Below are 24,195 nucleotides of genomic sequence, written 5' to 3' on the forward strand. Positions count from 1 at the left end.
AGTTACAATATTAGTTACTGTCAAAAGTAACTGCGTTACTAATAACGTGTCACTGCCCAACACTGGACAAACTGACTCAAATGATTCGCGAACCCGCTACGAACTCCCAAACTGATTCAAATGATTCGCGAACCCGCTATGAACTCCCGAACTGACTCAAATGATTCGCGAATCCGCTATGAACTACCGAACTGATTCAAATGATTCGCGAACCCGCTACGAACTCACGAACTGACTCAAATGATTCGCGAACCCGCTACGAACTCCCTGACTCAAAAGGTAAACTATAATTAGTGCATCGTTTCACATACTAGTTCTAATGTCAGTGTGCAATAGTATAAGGACATACTTTATGCAATAAGCAAGTATTTAATCTCAGCCAAAACTGAACAACTGCTATCAATGTCCAGGTCGTCTAAGATGCAGATGTGTTTGGCTCTTCACCAGCTTTGGAGACATGTAGCATTCCATGCAGCGAATGGGTGCCGTCAGAATGGATTACTGTGATGTTTTTATCAGCTGTGTTGACGGCACCCATTCACTGCAGAGGATCTTGGATGGCAGAAGCAAATTTTTTTTCAGCATTTACAACTACAATTATTTTAAGTGTGCACAAAAAAAAAAAAAAAAAAAAAAAAAAAAAATTCACAACCAGAAGAACTGGCATCACTCTCAAAGAGATTCAGACGTTTATTAAAAAACAACACAGTCAGATTAATAAAACTGATGCCATGACTGTCAATCAAAGCAGACCTTCTGATGCAACCGTAAGGCACATGATGGAAGCACAGATTTCACAGTATGCATGATCTTGACTATTTATCAAATATTTTCTGGAGTACAGTGTGAGCTTTACGAGGAATGTTCAGCGTTTGTCTGTCTCCATGAACACAGTGAGGTCTGATATCAGTTAACAGTCCATCGCTTGCTTCTGTCTTAATCTGAAGCCTTATCTGTGTTTGATGGCGCAGGATTGAGTCCACAGGACTTCTGGCTCCTTTCCATCACACGTTAGCCTGATTTTCACTCACACTGGAATAAACAGCAGTGTTTTCTCCGTGCACGTTTCCCTGGCTTGAACTCTGACCTCTGGCCATGCAGGAGTCAGTCTGTCCTTCTTTGTCATTTCTCTCTTGAACACCATCATCTTCTGGAAGTCCAGCGCTGGAATCAATGTTTTCCTGGCCTTCATGAGGAGGAACATCAGACGTCTCGTCTTCACACTGACTTCTTCCCTCATCAGTGAAAGACTGAGTGTGGTCATCTTCTCCAGGAGCTTGAGAAACCTCCATCGTTTCTTCAGTTCTCTCTTTGTCTCTTTGAGTGTCCTGGACACTGTGTTGAGGAGGACAGTCCTTCATCTCAGCTTCTTCATCACTCTCATCCTCCTCCTCCTCATGCACAGCAGCTCTCTTTTTGTCAGTGACGGCTTCATCCTCTTCATCACTTCGGATCTCTCCTTCCTCCAGCTCCTCGTCCTCGGAGACTCTGGGCTTCTTGGCCACGTGCAGAAGAGCGTCTGAGCGAGGTTCAGCCGGGGAACATGAGGATCTGCTGATGCTCGCCGATGCAGCACTGGGACGCTCTAGAGGAGAAGAAAATTAAAAGGTGATTCATCTGATTAAATCTGATTAATTAATCTGTGCAAGGTCTAGAGAAAAGCAAAAAAGTGAAAACTGTTACGTGTAAACAGTATAAAAAAAAATTAAAAAAAGATAAGATAAACTATGATGGGCTAAAATAATAAAAAATTACTTGAATATATACATATGTTTTATTGTATTGAATACTAAATAAGAAAAAAAATCTAATAAATACAGAAATATATATATATATATTAAAAAAGTTAAGATTTAATATTTTAGACCTAAATTAATATTTAAATAAATATAAAAAAATAACAATATAAATGACTACATAAAAACATGACATTAAAGTGAATAATACATCTAACAAGGGACTGTTGTTTTTCCAGAAAAAAAACAACAACTATTTTGATGGAAATGCAAATATTTTCATATATTTAACACACACACACACACACACACACACACACACACACACACACACACACACACAGACTAACACACACACACTCACTAACACACACACACATTTTCATATATTTAACACACACACACACACACACACAGACTAACACACACACACACACATTTTCATATATTTAACACAAATATTGTCTGATCCTAACAAATCATTTATTCATCTTTCAGATGATTTTGGTCTCCAGGGTCACGAATAACATTAATTCTAACCTATGAATTATTCTTATTTCACTTAATTAAACTGATATAATGTTAATAATTTATAAAAATATAAAAAAGGATTAGTCATAATTGTAATATTTTACTTATGACTAAATTGGGCAGTGTGTTGAATTGTTACAAAACTTAAGTGGCTTAAGTGTGTGTATGTGAGAGAGTGTGTGTGTGTGTGTGTTGTACCTGCTCTGAGAGTGAGGTACTCCTGACTGTGCTCCTTCAGAACCACAAAGACTTCTGGGTATTCCACGATGGTCTTCTGCATCAGGTTTTCCTGCAGACTCTTCTTCAGATCCAGCTCCAGAAACCTGCCGAAAACAGCAGGGACACGAGTCAGAGAGGAAGATATTCACTGTATCACCACACACTGGGAACACACTTCCAAGTCAATTCAATTAGAAACATTTTCATTGACCTCCGCTCACCAAGGCTGTGTTCATCCGATTAGAAATACTGTCAAATTGTGAAATATTATTACTATTTAAAACGTTAACTTCTCTATGTGAATCTGTGTTAAAGTGTAATTTAATTCAGTGAAGCTCCGCTGTATTTCCAGTCTTCAGTGATCTCCAGAAATCAGAATTAGAAACATTTCTGATTATTATCAGTGTTGAACACAGTTGTGCTGCACGATATTTTGATGCAAACCGTGATGCATTCGATCTTTCAGGATTCACAGATGAACAGAAAGCTCAGCGTTTATTTGAAACGGAAATCTTCTGTAACATTAGAAAAGCCTTCACTGTTACTTTTAATCAATTTAACGCATCCTCCATTAATAAAAGCACCAATTCCTTTTCAATCACAGAAATAAATGACATTACTTCAATAGAAAGCAGTGTATTACATGTGCACACATGACCGATGCAACTGAATCAAAGTTCTGAAGCGATTCATTTGAACTGATTCACTTGTGATTCATCCGTGTCGATGTTCTCCGGTGATGAACGCGAGAGGAAGCGCTCATGTTTTGGCTCCATAAAAAGAAACCGGAGGCTAAATCCACTTTCATAAATCTAACAATAAATAAAACAACTAATAAATACATTTAGCATTACACAAATTTCTGAATATTTAGCTTAAAACATGCATGGGGAAATGTTCCTTACATTAAATAAAAAAAAAATGTATAATAAATAAATAAATGTAAAAAGAGTAAAGCATTTAACTTGGAAAATAAAAACAAATCGTAAAAAAATTCCTCTGCAAAATATTATAATGTGCAAACTATTGTTTTTAATATATCTAACGCTGAACGAATATTTAGATTTAAAAAATGTAACAGTTACAAAATGTAACATTCTTAGGTAGAACAATATTTTAACCCTATAACGTCTGAACTTCTAAGGCTCTAAATGAGTTTAACTGTTAAACCGGTTTCACGCTCGATCTCCTCGTGTCTTCTGTCTCTGAGGAGAGTTCAGAGTGTTTGATCAGTAAAAGCTCTTCTAGTGTAACTGTACAAGCTTCAGCTTCAGCTCGTGTCAGATCTTTCCTGATTGTGATCAAGTAAAGGTCAGAATAAGGTCAGTAATATCTCCAGATGAACTCTTACTGGACTGAAGCAGCTCAGCTTTACCTGATTCTCCATCAATCATGTTTTAGAGTCTCAAATCTGATCCTCAGGATCTTTTGAGGAGCGTTTGTTTATAATATAATAATAAAAAAAAACTTAATAAATAAAACATTATAAAGTGAAAATGTACATGAAATTTTTTTTTATAAATCTAAAATTTGAGTGACAAGAGTCTTTAGGCTATAATTCAGATTTTGTAAATTGTTAAAATATTGAGCAATTCATGTGGAGCAGGAACAGCATATCTAACGGAAAGCGACACTTCAACACTGTGACGTTGCATGTTTGAAAGCATCTAGAGTATAAAGCGCTATCTGCATAAACATGACATGATGTAATTACAGTAGAGCTGCTGCAAACGTCCACATCTCTAGATCAGATGCTTTCTGAACCGCTGCTTTCTCACCGCTGTCGTGTTTGTTGAGTGTCTATTTCCTAGCGTATGTTATTACCTGAGAGAGTTGGGCTGTGTTTCCTCTGACTTCAGAAAGACTCTGATGTCCTCTGGAGGACTGTGGACGTAGATCTTTAGCCTGAAAACACAACACACATGAAATCAGCCTTCTCCAGATGAAGAAACAGTGTACATTCACATCTGTGTCCTCACTCGACAGGAGGGTGTGTGTCGATAAGCTTATGGTGACACACATGAAAAACGCCTTTAAACAGCAATCGTAACACACTTTACTTACATAACATGACTCGATCTGTCTGGATACAGGAATGCACATTAAGAAATTTAAACCGTGTCAGTTTTGAACTCGTGTTGACTTTAACACTGAATGTACTCGTATAATGCATGTATGTATTCCCAAATTCCATGTTAGTGTTCCTCAAATTTTCCTGGATTCCTTTAAATGGTTTAAATTAAATTCCAAAAATTCTAGCATTACAAAAAGCATTTCCAATCAACTGAACTTTAACAATTTAATATTATATTACAATTTTATCAATAACAGTGGGCGTTAATTTATTTATTTTATTTATATTTTGTTTTTCAGAAACTCTGTTTTGTCTGTTTTTCTGGATTTATGATTTAATTCAAATGTATTATTAAAAACAGTTAAAGTTATTTTTTAACCATTTTATTTTTTGGCAAACAAAAGTGCTGCACAACAGATGTTTATGGTTCAAATAAAACTAGGTAAGAACAGCTGTGATTATTCCTAAAAAAAAATATTATTATTATAGAAATAAAGAACATACATTATTATAATTAATAATATATATATATATATATATATATATATATATATATATATATATATATATATATATATATATATATATATATATATATATATATATATATATATATATATATATATATATACACACACACATATATATACACATTATTAATAATAATAATTTATATATAAGAAAACTGTTAACTGTTCAAACTTGGTAACCAAATTCATAAATATATGATAAATTAAACAAAAAATAGCAAATAAAAAAAAATCCATAAAAAATTGATAATGTTTTATAATAAAATATTTATAATAAAAAGAACTACAATAAAGGTTTATTATTATTTGTATACTGTAAAGTACATTCTACTGTACAATAGTAATTTATTTCTGTTGCAAAAGTCATATTGAACTATTTTGGCGGATTGCAGTGAAGGCCTTTATATTTCTGTTTTTCTCAAATTAAATGGTGAAATGGTTACAGACACTACTCCAGATCACGGTTTGGTTAAGTTACAGCCCCACTTTTGTTTTATTCATACAAACTCCACGTTACAATGACGTTTCCACAGAAACTGTGTTTCTGAAGCCGATGGTTATTCTGATAAAAGCCATCGTTCAAGCTTCTCTCATTCAGATGGAAGCGTGGAACATGTTCTGACAGATGATTCCTGAAATATAAACAACCCAGTCGCCGCTCTCGATGTTGTGTAACACACGGAGACGAGGGAGAAAGACTTGGACGTGATGTGCTGTCCGTCAGGAGCCCAGAACATCTGAGAGCGTTTAGGAGGAGCGCAGTGGACTTGGTTTGTTAAACACAACTAGCTACAATTAAGAGGGTTGTGGGATCGGAAGAGATTGGTTCGTTTGCTAACTGTGTCCTCGTCCGCCGGTCATCCAATATATAGAAAAGATTGTTTCTTCATCAGATCTGGAGAAATGCCATTGTTCTCTAATGGGGGTGAATGGGTGCCGTTAGAATGGGAGTCCAAACAGCTGATAAAAACTGCACAATAATCCACAGCGCTCCAGTTAATGTCTTGTGAAGTGAAAAGCTGTGTGTTTGAGCTTTAAAACAGATAAAATAGTGACAAATACACATTGTGTCTGCATATGAATTAAATATTTAAATTAATAAGTTGTATGGCCCTATAACACCAGTAAAAATTTTCTCAAAATTAATTTTTTTCTGCTTTATTTTTTTTTGGACCAAAAAACCTTGAAAAGTTTTTCCTGGAATTAATTTTGGTAGTCGAAAAGTAATTTTAACTAATTGATACTTACCATGAAATTCTTTAATTAAACACCAATTTATTTTAGGTTTAACAAAAGTTACATTTTGTAGGGTCTTAATTTCTCTTAGAGTCTGCTTTTCTGTTAAAATTCAGTTTTAGTAATCAAAAAGCTTGTCGAACAAATTAAAATCATGTAATTTATACGATTTAACAAAGCTGTATTAAAGGTTTAACTATGATGACATTTCCCAGAAATTCCATATTTTCCATTTAATTTTTTTCTGGATTCCATTTAAATAGTTCAATAGAATTGTATTACATATAATCAACTGAATTTATAACTTAATACTTAGCCACTTAACAACACTTTTTCACTGGAGGAAGTCTTATTATGGACTCATATTTTAGTTAAAAATGTTTTAATGCTGGATTTGTTTCAGCTTTTTGTCTTCTCCAGATGTTCACTGATGGACTGTGGATTATTGTGAAGTTTTTATCAGCTGTTTGGACTCTCGTTCTGACGGCACCCATTCACTGCCATTGGCGAGACACGGATGCAATCCTACATTTCTCCAAATCTGTCGAAGAAACAAACTCATCCTAATCTTGGGTGACCCAAGTAGGAGTAAGCTTACAGCAAATGTTAATTTCCAGGTGATCTCTTCCTTCCAAGATAATCCTCCACCTCTTTAATCGACTCGTCTGTACATGCTTAATGAGTTTCTGTTATGAATCAGCACTGGTCTCCGGAGGAAAAGACTTTAGCTGTTGAACGTCAGCAAACTCTCAACCCCTCCCTGAAAGACGGCTGGATTAAGAGCAGAGACGCCCAACTCTATTCTAGAGTTGATTGTGTGGCCTATTATCACACTGTAAAGAGTTTATTTCTAACTCCAAACCATTTCTACATTCAAGACGTTTTGTTGATCTGCAAGCCATGATAATGACGTGTGATCCCTAAAACCTTCTCATGAAGAAACAATAACGAGTAAATGCTCCACTTCATCATGTTAATTATCAAGTCATTACTGCATTTCGTGGAAAAGTTAAAAAAAAATGAATCTGTCCCAGTTTTCCGTGTGAGTCTGACACCAATAAACCACTAAAAAGGGCCAGACACAATCTCACCGACTGACAATGTTGCACTTACGCCACATTTCAGCCGTAAAAAGTCACCGAGATCACATTAAACATCCGAAATGAGAAGCAGACGATCAAGAAATGGGAAAATGTCTGGCGATTATGGAAAGGGGTTTACATTTCCAACGAGTGCTTGTGGTGTTTGGCCAATCACAATGCACTGGGTCAGCTGGCCAATCAGAGCAGACTGTGCTTTAGGAAGGCGGGACTTTGTAGAACACGATGCGTTTGAGAGAGGCGGGGCATAGAGGACAGACAACAATGTACAGTATTTGAACAATAATGTGTTTTTTTTTACATTAAAGCATGTCAACATATTCTGTTATGCTGTGTTCACACCAAACGCGAATAGAGCGTCAAATTCGCGTCTACCGCGCCTAGTTTGCCGCTTGACCATTTTGAGATCATTCTCTTCATTCGCGCAAGTAATTCGCTTCATTCGCGCGTGAAATTAACTTCACCACAGACGCGAATTCGCGTCATGGGGGGGCTTCTGCCACCGGAGTTCACGCAGCATTTTCAACCGCCATTTTTGTTCGGATAATTTTCAAAATATTACTGTTATTGTGTCATGAAATGTAGTTTTAAAAGTATTTCAGGCGAGAATGTAGTTGTTTTAAACTCAAATATGCGGTTTATTTATAATGACAGCGTCTATTTAAAAAATGTGTTTCACCGATCTCGGAGATGAGCTCCATGCGATCAGCGGGAGCTCCGTCATCATGTATCCGCCGAGAGCAGCCTCGGCTCGGCTAGATCTTCTGACATTTGCCGCTGGCTCTGATGTGTCTTTAGTGGTTCAAGATAAAATATAATTCGTTTGGGGTAAAATGAAACGTTTCTTATCTTTGGCCTATTTTCAATTTATCTATTAATATGTTTTATATATATATATAGGTCATTTTTATTCCTGTCTCTATAAAAATATGAACTTTTGTCATATAGCTCCGGTTGACTGCTCACTGACAACATCTGTCGTTCCTCCTTGTTGAATGAGTGGAGAAGGGTATTCCTGCACAACCGGAGGCTGCAGGAACATACTGTTGAATGAGTGACTCCTAGCAGGCTCCTGATTGGTTAACGCGGCGCGAATTGACGCCAAAGTCCAAATTTTTTAACTCGGGCGGCAGACGCGAATTCGCGTCAAACGCTAAATGCACAAAAAGCACCATTCGCGCTTAACGCGCGTTTCGCGCGTAGCGCTCTATTCGCGCGTCAATTCGCGTCATTCGCGCGAACTAGACGCGCGAATGAGGCGAATTCGCATCTTCCGCGCCGCGCTTAACGCCCCATTCGCGCCGCGAGACCTCCAGACGCGCGTAAACGCGCCTTTGCATTGACTTAACATTGAAATCATTCGCGCCAGACGCTCTATTCGCGTTTGGTGTGAACACAGCATTACACCAAATTATGATCTTTAAGAAAGCATCTTATGTGTGTAAGGAACTAAACTGAACTAGTTGTTGAAGTTAAGCAGAATATCTCAATAGAAACCAGAATTTTTTTTGTAGTAAAGTGTGCTCATGGTCACCAGATTGGGAAAATCAAGTAAAAGACCGGCTAGAAAACGTATAGGGGGGATTGAAACTCTTGAAATCTGGCAACCGACTCAAGATAACATGAGGCGTTGACGAAAGCTGGGTGTTTTGACGAGATGAAACATACTTTTGCCGCTTGACTGGATCCGATTCTGAAGGATGAATGTAGTTGTTGAGAATCTGGTCGAGTTGCTGGTTATCAGGACACCTGAGGAAAGAGAGAACCAAATTATGAAGTCAAACTAAACAGACAGTGCATCCTCAAATTAAAATGATGTCAATATTTATCCACCCTTAGGGGATAAACATCATTCTGTAGAAACATTCAATAGTTCAAAGCACTTGTTGTTGTAAGGTTGTACAGTATTGAGATATTTTCATATGAGCTTCACAGTTTACTGCATAGCAGATATAGATTTTATATAGATTTTTCTAATATATATTATATAATTAAAATCTTTTGGGTCCATTTTACAACGTTTTGGGTCCATCTCAGTTAAAAATCACTGTCCCATGACTGGCAGACAAGAAACAATATGCATTATCAATAAATACCAATGAGTCATATGGCTTATAGTAAACCTTCTGTACTCAACTTAGTCATGTCTGGATTTCACATTACTCCCGCCACACGATTTATTTAAAATCATTTGTCATTTTGACATTTTTTCCATTCGGCTTGCCATTTATCCAATGAACTACTCATTGATTTTTTTTTTTTTTTAAGATCTTGGTTACTCGGAAATGTTCTCCAAAACATCTGGGATTTGGAATGATATAAAGGTCATTATGATGGTTTTTGAGAGTAAATCCTTAAGGATTTTCCATTTTTTAATGAACTATTGGCTTTTGACATTATTTGTTTTATTTTTTCCCAAATACCAGTTTTATTTCATATTAATGGTTGAATCAATTAAGTGGGTTGAATTATGAATTAATGGATTACTAAAATCATGAAAAATTATTAATTAAAATGTAAATAAAAATCGGGAAAAAAAATATATAAATACATTTACGTATATTTAATGGTTTACTACTTTTTAATAATTAAAAAGCATGCATAATCAATTGAATTCATAAAACTTTAACAACTAAACTTTTTAACAGTTAAATACATTTAATTTTACATATCCTTTTTATTGTAATGTTTCCCATTAAAATTAAATTTTCTCCCAAATCCGGTTTTATTTTTTTCAAACTTCAATGTTTCCCATTTAAAGGGTAATAACAATTAGATTTTCTCTAAAAAAAAAATCTTTTTTTTTTTTTTTTTTTTTAATTCAATGTTTTTCCATTTGAATTTTTCTGGATTCCATTTTACTGGTTCGATTAGAATAAAAAAGCATGTCTAATCAACTGAATTCATAAAACGTTAACAATTAAATTTTTAAACAACCAAAAAGCATGTCTAATTAATAAAATAAATATCAAATAAAAGTTTAACAAAAGGCATTTTTACAGCCATGTGAAATCCATTAAATTTATTCCAAAATGCCATGAATTCCATTTTAAATTTTCTGGGTTTCGTTTTAATGGTTACATTAAATTTAAGAATTAAATTAATGATATCTTCATTATACTATTATTCTGTCCTCATTTTCTGCATCAGGCAAATCCCAGAATCCTCAAAGCGCCAAATAAACACTTCTGAAACACTAGAGAAAAGAAGGGCTTTTATACCTCTCCGAATAAACGGCGTCGCTCTGAGGAAAATGGATCTTCAGGTGCCAGTAGATCCGTCTTTCCCTGCAGGAACAAAACCAGAAGCTTGAGTTACGCTTCCCAGAAGCCCATCGGGAGCTCATACCACACTATATGTGATCGACTCACATCAGATCGATGGGATGCACTGAACTCACAGATGACTAGATGTTCAAACAGAAAAGCTGGTGTTTTTTTCCTAGAAGTTTCGTTTGACAGCCAGCAGCAAATGTGTTTTTCCAGTAAGGAACGTTTTATGTACGACAGTAAATGGTGGACAGAAGCACAGGCCTGTCTGGCATCAAACATCACTATTTACTGGAACAACATGTTGGCGCGTCCATGGGCCAGCGTTGCTAATGTAATCGAGAAGGTGTGCTTTGGGAGGTAGTGAATCGATGCTGGGCATCACACAGTTATGATGACGACAATCCAGCTGGAGCTGAGCCGCGGCTCTGGAGCACACACACAACAAAACATGAAGGCTTTCTTTACCAGATCCAAAGTACATGAAACCGCGCTGACCGCTTCCACAGCTGCTGCAGAGAGTTAATGAAACATGCATCAGCGCTCGATTGAGTCAAGCTTGGCTCGGTCAGCTTCAGTATGAGGATGAACAGATGAAATACAAGCTGGCCACGATCCCATTCTCTGTGCCAGCCGCGTCTGCTGAAGACTCACTGCACTTTATCCAGTTCAGAGTTGAGCAAGAAACCACACAGTTGAGTGGAGAGCGGGTTTATTCAAATGAGCAATGATGCCAAATAGAAACTATAAACAGGATAATTAAATCACAGTTGGTATGAACACTCAGTGAGCGGAGGTTGTCCAATGGTTGCCAACCAACGATCCATCAATATTCAATGCAACTTGTCACACTAATAGAATACAAATGATCTTGTGTTCACAGTTCACCAATTAAAATTTCCCAATGTTCACTGTTAAAATAAACCATAAATTAAAGAGATTAAAGACATGAACTGAACCAACCGGCTCTATGATTAAACACAATATAACTCATTCTGATTTGATTAAAATATATAATGGGGGAATGAGCGGTTATCCATCAAGCACAGCATATGATGTAACTTAAAATGAATGGGAAAAAAATATATAAAACTATGTTGGTTATAGTACAGATACAATATATTTTAAGTTCATTGCACAAATTCATATGTATACAATATTTTTACAATATATTTGCACATTTGTTTTTGTTTTCCAGCAGGATCAGGAGTAGTGCAGCAGTGCTTTATAAAAAATGTATTTAGCAGACGCTTTTTTTAAATCCAAAACGACTTACAGTGCATTCAGGCTATCAATTTTTACCTATCATGTGTTCCCAGGGAATCGAACCCACAACCTTCTCTTACTCGACCAATTGAGCTACAGGAACACATTTATATCGATTAACAGCGTAAGAGCTTACGGCAAGTCTTTTTTTTATTAGTAGTTATATCAAATTTTGAATAAAAATGGGGAAAGCATAGAATATAACTTCTGGAACCAGACTGTTGCATTGAATCGCAGTTTATCCGGCAGATCGTAACACCTTGACTGTTTGTTTGATGAGCTCTTAACATGACATGTCTCTCGTTTAACTCCGCATGAGTCAAAATGCTCCAAAGGTGGAATAAAACACTCAGCGCCCACTTATTTTCTACATGTGTCACGAATGACATGACTAAGATGAGAAGAATCACATATCGTCTGCCAGCTCATCTGCTTCCATCCAACCCCGCGTGCCAATCCCAGAAAGAGCCTCCGCCAGGACTTGAGCGTGCACACCAAACCAGATGGCACGGTTACACAACCAGGACATTTTATCAGCTCCACCGAAACGCATGCTTCTGAAGTGAGATCAGATGTGGAAGTTATTGGGAGGAGAGTTTGGATTGAGTTCCCAGCCTGGGGTGGGCAGCAGGTCGGGTGGAGGTTTGGTCGGTGCGCCGGGGTGGAGCAGGGTTTCTAACACAGGTGTAAAGACGCTCCCTCCAGGCAAAGCAATTTAAAGGTTTGCTTGGGCTTGGTGGCCTGATGGAGCTCAAGGTGGAGGCGTGGAGGAAATACCAGGTGCAGAAGCATTGTTACACCTCCAATGGAAACTTTTGTTTGCTCTAGTGGAAAAAGGGATTTTATTCCTCGACATTTTTAGCTTGCTTTCTAGTAGAACTGACCAAGCACTTTTAAATCAAGATACTTTAGTATCCAAAATATCATATCTTGTTTTCTGAGAAATGGATTAAAAATACGTTTTACAATTTAAACTACATTAAACATCTAACAATGGAGCCAAAAAAAAAAACAAGGAATCTGTGTCTAAGAAATCTTGCTGGTTAAAGGCCCATTCACACCAAGGATGCGAACTATAACGATAAACATAATTCTAAAAATAGTTAAACTATAAAAAACTTCCGGTCATTGGAAATCATTGGGATCACTTTCAGAACTATTTATTTTTTCAGCTCTTGAATGATAATATTTGCCAAGTCAAGGATCACTATCTTAAATCTGAATGGAATAACTTGATATTCATACAGAAATAAGGCATTGAGACATTTCTATGGACTTTATGACGTGTTTTGACCATTTGTTTACGTAATCCAAGAAACTGACTCAAAAGCGCGGTTACATTTTTTATCTTCTTTCTATTTGAGTTTTTAATATTTAAGTTTGCACTCATTCAGAACGCCCCAGCAATCACACAGCAACATGTTAACCATCAATCAGAACTTAGCAACGGGAGACAACCACCCCAACCAAACAACTGCTCAGTAACATCCAGAGGCATTGAGAAACAAGAGTTGTGACACTCCTATAGGCTTCCATAGGAACGGAGGAATGCAGAAGTAAAGCACGTCATGGAGCAGCCAATAGCTCCAGCATTGAAGTCCATTCATTTCACTGCAACACTCGCTGAAGAACACTCCGAGATCTGGCCAGTAGTAGTATTTTTACAAAGTAAAATTCACGGAATTTAAACAAAAACAAGAATTTCTGAAAAACAAAAACAAATGTATAAATACTGCAGGCCCCTATTGTTCAAAATGATGAGGATTCTTCAGCGATGAGCTCAGGTCATCCCACTTATTCACCTGTTGTAGGCCCTGGGCGAGGAAAAATCATAAAGTGCTTTCACAACACCTGGTTAGCCCTCAGCTACAGCTCCCATCTGATCGATCACATCCAGATCTTTCTCAAACTGTCCATGAGGAGATCAACAATTCATATGCATCCACAGAGAGACAAAACACCCTCCTGTTTCTTTAGAGAGAAGCACTATGCTTCCTATTTATAGGTTGTTGTGAGCATACACAGTGTAATGTCGGTTTCCTTCATACTTGAAGCCAGAGGGCGTTTTATAGACGTAATAAAACAACTGACTTTCCAGGAAATCCCTAATATAAACAAAGACATCCAGCTATCCCTGTGACGGAGTAACAAGAAGATAGAAACACTTAACTGTTTTCCCGAATAGCAGCAGCACATTTCTAAAGTAATACTGTATTCATAAAACAGTTCAGTGAAGTACTAATAAATATTAGGTGCCTTACATTTTAGACTATATTATCAATCATGACTATTTTGCTCTATTTTGACACCGAAAACACTTATAACTGAATGAATCTGCATTTTATAACAAATCAGTCTATGAATAACTCACTTATCAAAACATTCACTTTTTTATACATTACATAATTATTTTATACATAATATTTTGTTATATTCCACTTTTATTACCTAATTCCTATGTATTTGTGCACTATATTTGTAGATTCTTCTATACTGGAGGCTCCTGTCACCAAGACAAAAAATATCTGCCAATTTCCTTTGGAAATATGTATTTATATCTGACCCCCTAATTTAGTTTAATTTCTCAGAAAACAAGGCTTCTCATCATATATCATTTTGAATGTCAAGTAAAATAATAAACGGAGCAATTCCAATAGGGTCTCGGCCCTAAATATCTTGATTCAAGACATTTTTAGATATTGCTTCGATATTTTTGTTTAGAGGCTCCCAAATTGGCACACACACAAAATATAAAACGAATAGAGGCGAGCTGTCTAATAACTATCCACACAGGTTTTGTGGTTCATTATGATGCTGGATACAGAAGGTGATGAGGATTCTTCAGCGATGAGCTCAGGTCATCCCACTTATTCACCTGTTGTAGGCCCTGGGCGAGGAAAAATCATAAAGTGCTTTTAAAACACCTGGTTAGCCCTCAGCTACAGCTCCCATCTGATCGATCACGTCCAGATCTTTACTCAAACTGTCCATGTTGCAGAAGCCAAAAGACATCGAGCACTGTAAAGACCCCTTTTTTTTTTTGATGCCACTTGAATGTAGGTAGGTTTCTGAAGTTTAAACTGATACGGCTTGAAAATGCATGATTTCATCGCGACAGACATGACAATCCAAACCAAACAGATGTTTTTAGCAGAGTATCTGAGGTACGAGCTGTAAGCTGTTAGTTGAATTTTCAGAAATGTGCTTTTAAACCCTGAATGAAGACCTAGAAATACAAAAGCATACACACATCCCAAAAAACCCTAGCAACAGGCAACCGCCCAAAGCAATTTAGTATTGAGCTGGTCAGTTTTGCACAGGGAAATGGTGATCACAGTATCTTTAAAAACTGTACTAAAAAAATGTAACAGCTTTGACAGCCGTATCTGTTCAAAGTCCCCAAGCGGTGAAGTCTGCGTAGCGTCTAAATGCCGACACCGGCGTCCTGAACGTGGCTAACGGTGCCAGAACAGAGAGAAAACGAAATGACCAGGCGATCGGTGTGAAAGAGAAAAGCCAGATGCTATAACCGTACACGGCGACAGCAAAACACCCCAAAAATTACCCAACAACGGCACAGACAGGAAAAATCCTGGGTGTCCCCACTGTAAACCCTGCAAGCACAGGACACCCTGTTCCATCCGCGTTCCTCGAGATGCCAAAACGAACGCTGTTCATCATTTACTAAAGAATTCGTGAATTCTGCAATGTGGCTTGTTAAGGAACTGACAGCGATCCTCAAGAGAAAGCACACGCAATAGGTTTACAGTGATTTAGACTCATGCAGTGGCAGTAAAACCTCATCTAGAACTCATTCCAGCAGTAAACAGCACGCCAACAAGAAACGTCTTGGAACACAACTGAAGCGGTGAACTTTGACCCAACCGCGCTGCCATCGTTCAGGTTCGTGCCACATGCGTCCGAAATGTGTCGCTAACCTTGTGCAGCGCTCAACATCTGCTTCTGATATTGTGTACTTGGTACATTCGGAGGATGATTTCTCTCCCGCATCTGTCCTGCTTCTGTCAGTCGAGCATGAATGAGATTCAGTTCAATGTCATCTGTATCTAATGTATCTAATGTAATTAGATCGTACTGCACATAAACATCTGCTATACGGCTTGACATATGCTTTCAGACAAATAAGTTCTGATCCACATTGCAGCTTATTTTGGTCAAGACATGGCCGCTAATAAAAGAACTTGTGACTGACAAGTTAAGCAACCAATCTTTGTTTTGATGAATTGTTAAGGGCAAGATCATCTGATATAGATTACGGTATGCAATGGAAATGAGGATACTATATTTGTAAACATTTTTTTTTTTAGCTTATTTCAGTTAATATCATAGCTAGAGCTCGGCTAGTACTGACAGTGTCACATAAACACGGTTGAAGACGCAAAAAGTGAAGAAACAGACAAACCGAGTACATTGAAAATAGCAGAGGGCCTAAGACAGATCCTTGGGGCACTCCATACACAAAAAAAGCTGACAAAATGGGAAACTAAGCCTTACTTCTCTTCTCGTTGACCTTATTGCGATTGATGTAACTATACAGAGGTTTATTCATTTTACAAATTTGACCTCGCTAGTTTATTGAAATATCATGGCTTCGAGAATACCAAAACTTGACCTTCTAGTGAACTGACTAATCTATGCATTTCAGATGTCAATCACTTTATAAGCGTAAACTCCGCCCCTTTCGTGTAATTGAATACAAGCTTGCATTCAGATTTGCTGCCATCCAATCAACAACCAATGGACGGAACCAAAAACCCGCCCTTTTTTCTTCATTGATAAATTACTAAAATAAAATGGTATTTTACTCCAGGAAGCTGACAGCCAAGTTAAAAAAAGTCTTAAAGCTTGCCACTTGTCCCAAAACAACTACATTAAATAATTATAATGCATCAGAAATATCAAGTCAACAATATAGCGATTCATAATATCTGCATGATTTGTACAACATGACCCTAAGATGTGGAAATGTGAAATGCTAAAAAGTTACAAATGATTATAATACTGGTTATTTGTGCAAGGGTTGTTCATGATTCATTAATCACTGATTATTTGTTATTATTTTACCCAATCAGGAAGCGTAATAAAGCAAGCAAACAACAAATAACTAAACCAAATATGCTGCAGAACCAGTTCATGGTAAATTTTCATTTCAATGCAAATTCTACTATTTGAACTGCACTAAGCTGGATGATGACATCACTGAACATTTTACATTATTGACATTATTTTCCTATTTAATACTGTAAATAAAGCTAGAGTTGACTTTAAACATCATTATCCAAATGTTGCTAAACATAATGCCAATAAATACAGCTGAGATTGACAATACTGATAGTACACTACATTTCTAATTTCGCCACAAATTAATTTTATTTTACAAGCAGCCCGGCAACCCAATCACAGGGCTCCTGGAACTCACTCGACCAATCACAAGCATCCAGCCAGCTACTAATGCCCTCACTCACTACAGCCAATCACAAGCACCCCAGCAACGCCACCAGCCAATCACCAGCACCCACTCTGCTCCCATATATGGAATGCGGTGATGTCATGAAGGGAGGTGTGTTCAATTAACCTCCTTCTCCTCTTCAATGACATTAATTACGCTTATTAAAAGAGAACAGAGAGTAATTATGAGCAGTCCAGGCTCTTGCAGTCTCACAGACTGTTCTGCCAGCTCTCTGTCATCACACTGAAAACACAAATTATATAACAGAATCCCATTGAGCAGAAGTGGTCAGGGTTGGTCATTAATCATCATCAGCTGAGAGAAAACCCTCCACATCACTGTACTGACTGCACTTAGCAAGAGCGCCACCATGTGGCTCACAGCAGAACAGCAGACAGCTGGGCGACGACAGCAGGTTTCTGACTTAAATGCACAATGCATGAGACATTCTGAAGAAAAACATTTTTTATTATATAAAAATATTAATTATAAATAACCAGATAGATAGAGAAATAAATTACATTTAAAAAGTATTTTTTTCATCTTTTCTAACTTAATATTTTGCATTCGCCAATTTTTTTTATTTTTATGAATGTTATTATCTTTTGCTGAGCTTCTCGTCAAGACAGTCACAATGAAAATCGTGTGCGTTCTTATAATGATTATGATTAATACAAAAATATGTTTTTGATCAAACTTTGTTAAAGTAGTATAAAATGTCTAAATATTAAATTATTAAAATATTAATAAATTAAATATTTTTTATTATTAAAATGATTACAATTTCTTAAGAAAATAAGATGACTACATGATGATGCACACACATTTTGATAATTAGATATTAAATAATAGTAATGTCATGCTGTTATGTTAATAATATTTAATGTTAATAGTATTAAACGAATATACAGACATTAAATAGCTAATAAAATATAATTTTAAACTAAATTATAAAAAAAAAAAAATGCATGACGATGCACACACCAAACTTTAATAATCACGCGTTATATAATATATACTTATGTGTATTTTAATAAAAATATATTAAATTGCTATTATTCAAATAATATGCATTTACATTTATGCATTTTATCCAAAGCGACTTACAGTGCATTCACGCTATACATTTTTTTCATTTCTTTACCAGCATGTATGAAATATAAAGTTTTCAAATTTAATGTAACGTTCTGATTATGTGCTTGAGAAATAAAACATGTTCTTAAGAGAATAGTTGAGAACTTGTATCTAGGACGCTTCATATGAGCTGCTTAGAATAAAAAAAAAAAAAATCTATTTGACATTATAGGAGTGTGGTCTTCACAAGAAGACGAATCTTCCCAAACCCAGAGACTTACGCTTTTCTGAAGATGGTGCTGTTCTCCCGGTGTTTGCTGAAGACTTTGGGCAGAAGCTTCAGGGTGACTTTGACCTGTCTGGCTTTTCTGATCAACCACATGCCCTTAGAAGAGAGGAAGAAACAGCGTGTTTGCACCTGGTTTTGAAGTCAGCATCAGGAGCAGATGTGCAGAGCTCTCACCTCCTTCGGGTATCGATGGCTGCGGAGCAGGACGTTGTCTCTGTTGGACTGCTGTGACAGACGAGCCGTGTCCTCCAGAAACCTGTAATCTACAGCACAGCTCCTCAGTGATCACGTCCATCAGCGCTGTCTGTGAACACGGAGCAGATACTCACCGTTCAGCAGGTGGATCTCATCGAATTCAGCGAGAGGCACGAACGCCGTCTTGTCCCGAACACCGCAGCATCCCCACAGCGTCTTGTGCTGCTTGACGCAGGCCAAACTACACAGAAAACCCCAAAAAAATTAACAAAGAACACTACATACACTGTTATTAATTTATCAAAACTCATTATAACGCCGAGGTTTGATCACAGTGCTAACAATAACACTGAATAATGCCATAAATTTTAATTTGCTTGTCATTATACTAATATTATTTTGTTATTATTAAATTAATAATATCAAATGTATAGTTGTTATATGTTTAATTGGTGTTTTTTTTGTTAAATGTGAGCCAAAATCGTCACAATTAAGACTTGGACTACTTCAGTCTGTGTGCATTGAATTTATTTAATACACAAGTTTCACAATTTGAGTTGAATTACTGAAATTAAATTTTTCACAAAATTCTAATTTCTTGAAAAGCAGCTGTATAGTTTTATTATTTTAAACCTTTAAATGTCACTCACATTTTTAAACGTAGAAATGAAAGTGCACTATCCAAACTTTCATTTTTATAATGCATGAACAAAAACATTTTGTAACATGATTTTGATGTACCATTTTCATGGTAATGCAATATCTGATTTTAAAATGGGTTGATGTATAATTTCTGATGGTAGAGGCAAGTAAGAAGACTTTGTGTCTTTTCTTTTTTTCCCCTCTTTAAATAATAAATACATTATAAACTGAGGACCGCATTAACACTGACTACAGTGATGCATGACTTCACAACATCATTAAACTGATCGTCATTAATGGTGTACAATAAACCTGAGTAGAGTGAGAGTGTGTGTGTGTGTGTGTGTGTTACCTGCAGGTGTGTTTCATGCAGTTCGGACATCTGTATTTGGCCTCTTTATTCTCACAAACGTCACAGCTGAAGAAGTGATATACAATATTAAAATGTAAATACATTATAGTACTGAATTATACGTCGCTGTTCTTATTTATAACTGTAAACAGATGTTTGAACGAATTTAACTTTACACAGGCGAACAAGACTAGCAGAAATGCGACACAAATGTAATGTTATATTCACAATCACTGTGATTTTACCCTGTTTAGACTACAGTAACTGACCTGGACAAAGCCACCTTTCGCTTGACTCCTCTCCGATCATCATCAGCTTTATCGTTGATGTCCATAACCGGTAACATATTCAACACAAGAGAGTTTTTATATGCATTCATTCGATGCTCTCTCTGACCAAAACACTGAACGACCACGTGTGCTGCGCTCCACACGTGTCTGCCGTCTTCTGCGCTCTCTTTACGACAGTTTTCAGCAGTCGGAGTGCCAAAAGCTGAAAGAAAAGTCCGAGCTAAGAATTTCAAAAACACAAGAATGTACATATAATACATGTGTGTGTAAGAAGAGGTAGTCGAAGTGTTTAAAACATACGACCACAGTTCAGTCGAATGATAAAGTTTACCCTCTTTGACTTTAAGTTGTTAAACTGAATGTGCAAAACTGTGAGATGAAATATACACAAAATAAAAACACAAATGTGGGGTTTGTCCGTCCGCTGGTCCAATTCATTTTTAACTTTAAAATATAATTATACCACGTAATTAAGACACCCATCTTTGATGCTAATATAAAAAGCCACCTTTATTAGTTATGAGTATGTTAGGGTGTCACAAAACAGAAGGGAAACAATCAGATACAACAATAATTTCCAAAATATTTATTACAGTACACTGAGAAATTTTAACTTGAATGGTCTGAGATGCCTGAATGCTTTCTGATTTCCTATTGAACTCGTGAACTGAACTGCTGTGCTCAAACTATTTAAAACATAGTCAATTAAGCTTCGAACTCAATCATAATGCAAAATGTTTCCATCTAACACATATTTTGAGCTGCATTTCATATTAATGGAGTGGTTTCTAGTTACTTCACCTTGAAATGTTTGTAGATTTGTGTTGGATGTTTCAACGTGAAAAGCAGTTATCTTCGGAATGGAAATGAGGATATTATATTTGTAAACATTAGATTTTTTAGCTTATTTCAGTTAATATCATAGCTATAGCTTGGCTATTACTGACAGATTACTGACAGTCACATAAATATGTTTGAAGATGCAAAAAGTGAAGGAACAGACAAACCGGGTATATTGAAAATAGAAGAGGGCCTAAGACAGATCCTTGTGGCACTCCATACTTAACTGGGATTAATTGATATGATTCCCCGTTTAAATAAACAAACTGAGAACAGTCGGACAAAGCCTGCCTTTATATATATTATAAATATATATTTTATCGACTTACAAATGAGGACAATAGAAACAATCAAAACCAACAAAAGAAAAACAATATGTAAGTGCAGTAACAATTATGTTAGCCCAACGCAGTACACATAGCAAGGTGTTTTACAGTATATTAAAAGAAAACAAGTACAGTAGATATAATAGAAAAAGAATAGGAAACTAGTCTTAGAAGCCTTTTTTTAATATTGAATTATTTTAAAGGAAAATAGGATCCATGTATATGCAGTGTTAGTTATATGCAGACAGACACAATGAAAAAAAGGACATTTTTATTCATAGAATTAAATAACTCATGAGAAAATTGGGATTAAATCATTTTATTTTATGTAAAATATTAGTATTTACATTTTTCGTCTTTGTTTTGTTTCTGTAGGCACAAATAGTGACAGTTTTGATACTGTAATCATAAGTTAACAAGTGTTACTCTTCCTGTGTGTGATCATGTGATCTGAATCTGGCCAATCGCAGCTGCCAGAACAACATATGCACTCCCTTTGTGTGTTTATATACAAAAACAAATTTGACATAAATAAGATTTCGATCTAAATGGTGAGCGACCAGAGAGATCTCTGAGAGATATAATTTATTGGAGTACAGTATTTTTAAGAAATAAAAAGATAACATAAATAAACAAACATATAATGTCCAAATATACATAAGGGGAAAATAAAAAAGACTAACTCATTGCTAACGCTGAATATGGAAGGACCACGAAGAAGTCGACTGACCCTGACCTTATGGAAACACATTTTCACCATCGAAATGCAGTAATTGTGACTTTTATCTCACAAATTCGGAGAAAAAGTCAGAATTGCAAGATATAAACTCAGAATTAGGGTCATTTTTGTAGAAACGGCTTCCTTATGTCAGAGATGTCACAAATATCTCAAAAGATTGTTTTTAAATTCACATATTGATATCACTTGGGAACATTAAAATGGTTTAAAATAACAATGTCACTTAAAAATCCCATCAAGTATCCTTGTTCTTCGATTTCATGCATGCGAGATACTCGTGGCGTCTCTTTAAGAGTCACGAGCGAACTTTCTCCTTAATGTATAAAGTATATTAAGCCGATGTGTAACATTATTCATCAACACACTGTTCATATAAATTAGGTTTGTTGTGATCGAAATGACCAAACGCAAAAGTACAAAAGAAAAAGCAAGCACAAACAAACAACATACGGCAAGAAACATACCGCACACAAATACACCAATGCAAACCATTGACTGATGTAGATAAAATGATGCATCCTTGTGTTTCTGAGGTGTTCAAAGTGATTCTGACAGATGTATCGGTCTGTTGCTGTTTCCATCTAAAACTTGCAAAGAAATTCAAATATCACAAAAAACATTTGTGAATAAAATGCTGTTTCTGTACCATGTTTGAGCAAACAAAATCTCAACTTCCCGAGAAACTGGCGAAAAGTATCAGCAATAAAGAGTTGCTGTAAATGTGTTTCCATCATAGTTTATGTGCATATTTTCTTACTGAACAATAAAGTAGCCACCTCAATAATAATTTCTGCACATTTTAAGATTTAAATGCAGTTCTTGGAGTCTACATTCATTATTTCTATACGATACCCAATTTGTTACGTAATAACGTAATACGTTTTTTATGTAATACCCATTTTTTGTAAGATTTTATGTGCTTCTTGGCATTTCCATTCAGCATTTTTTTCATATGAAACCCCAATTTCTTTTAAGATTTTACAATCTTTTTTCCCATTTCCATTCAGCTTTTTTATGCAAAACCCAAATTTTTCACGATTTGATGCATTTCTTTCCATGTGCTTTTTGCAAAACACTAATATTTTTATGAATTCTTGGACTTCTTGCCGTTTCCATCAAGATTTTTTTGACATTCCCCGAAAGTTTCAGATTTTTATGCAGTTTTTTGTGTTTTCATTTGAAATGTTTAATATAATACCCCCCACCCCTTTTTTTTATGTAATGTGCTTTCTAGCTTTTCTATCAAGCATTTTTTTATGTGATACGCCAATTTTTTTTTGATGCACCTGAACGCGAGCACCTGTACGTGAAGGAGGTAGAGCACCGTCTAAAGAGTCCAGGTCGGCCTTTTCATAGTTTGCTAACAAACATCAACCACACAATCTGCAGGGACTTTACCCGAGACTCTGTGCATGTTTGAAAAGGTCAAATCCGCACCAGATAATACACAACAGCAGTCTTTCAAAACACTGGGGTTGGAGACGAACTTGGTCTTCGGTGGGGTTTGTTCACTGCTGGTCTGATTTAAGCATCAGGACCGTTTCAAGTCCTTCAGTGATTTCACAGGAAGCAAACAGGACCCACTTCCACGTGCCGCTGGTCTCCTGGACGCGAGGGATGGACACCTTGAATGTCCACGATGGGAAGCTGCTGAGTGCCTTGGCTTTGAAACAGGAATCGTGACAGATGCCAGCTGCCATCACGGATCTGTTCAGACAAACAGGCAAACATCTAGATACATTCTCTGGAAAATACATCACACTGGGTCCAGATTGTATTGGTAATAGAAAAAAATACAGATAAACGCAGACAAAAATATTAGGCATGAATTTAAAATGTATGTATATGAATTGCATGCAATATTAGCAACATACATTTGTATTATACAGTTTTAACAAACTAATAAACTTGTGATTCATATTTGTCATGCATAAATTAAATGGGTCAGATTTCTGCAACTATATGCATCTATTTGATTTGATCTGAATAAATGCATTTATTAGAATCAGCATAAATC

At 36.2% G+C, this 24,195-nt stretch overlaps 2 protein-coding genes across 2 annotated transcripts in view; both read right to left on the reverse strand.

Moving 5' to 3' along the window:
* Positions 1–672: 672 nt before the first annotated feature.
* On the reverse strand, positions 673–23,592 carry znhit6 (zinc finger HIT-type containing 6). Its single transcript, XM_026199079.1, has 11 exons — positions 23,577–23,592; positions 20,253–20,475; positions 19,984–20,049; positions 19,124–19,230; positions 18,969–19,057; positions 18,787–18,890; positions 10,648–10,713; positions 9,095–9,175; positions 4,311–4,391; positions 2,466–2,590; positions 673–1,585 (listed from the first exon to the last, which is right to left on the reverse strand). Exons 1-11 carry the CDS (start codon positions 23,590–23,592, stop codon positions 1,005–1,007), a joined length of 1,539 nt encoding a protein of 512 aa, XP_026054864.1. The 3' UTR covers positions 673–1,004.
* The window catches only part of LOC113041365 (collagen alpha-1(XXIV) chain-like), a 73,503-nt gene continuing 71,057 nt past the window's right edge, over positions 21,750–24,195 (reverse strand). The window contains exon 60 of the mRNA XM_026199836.1: positions 21,750–23,885. Within this exon, the coding sequence (XP_026055621.1) occupies positions 23,739–23,885 (147 nt within the window). The 3' untranslated portion in view covers positions 21,750–23,738. The remainder of the gene's footprint in view (positions 23,886–24,195) is intronic.

Source organism: Carassius auratus, chromosome 23, assembly GCF_003368295.1.
Source record: "Carassius auratus strain Wakin chromosome 23, ASM336829v1, whole genome shotgun sequence".
NCBI classification, from domain to species: domain Eukaryota; kingdom Metazoa; phylum Chordata; class Actinopteri; order Cypriniformes; family Cyprinidae; genus Carassius; species Carassius auratus.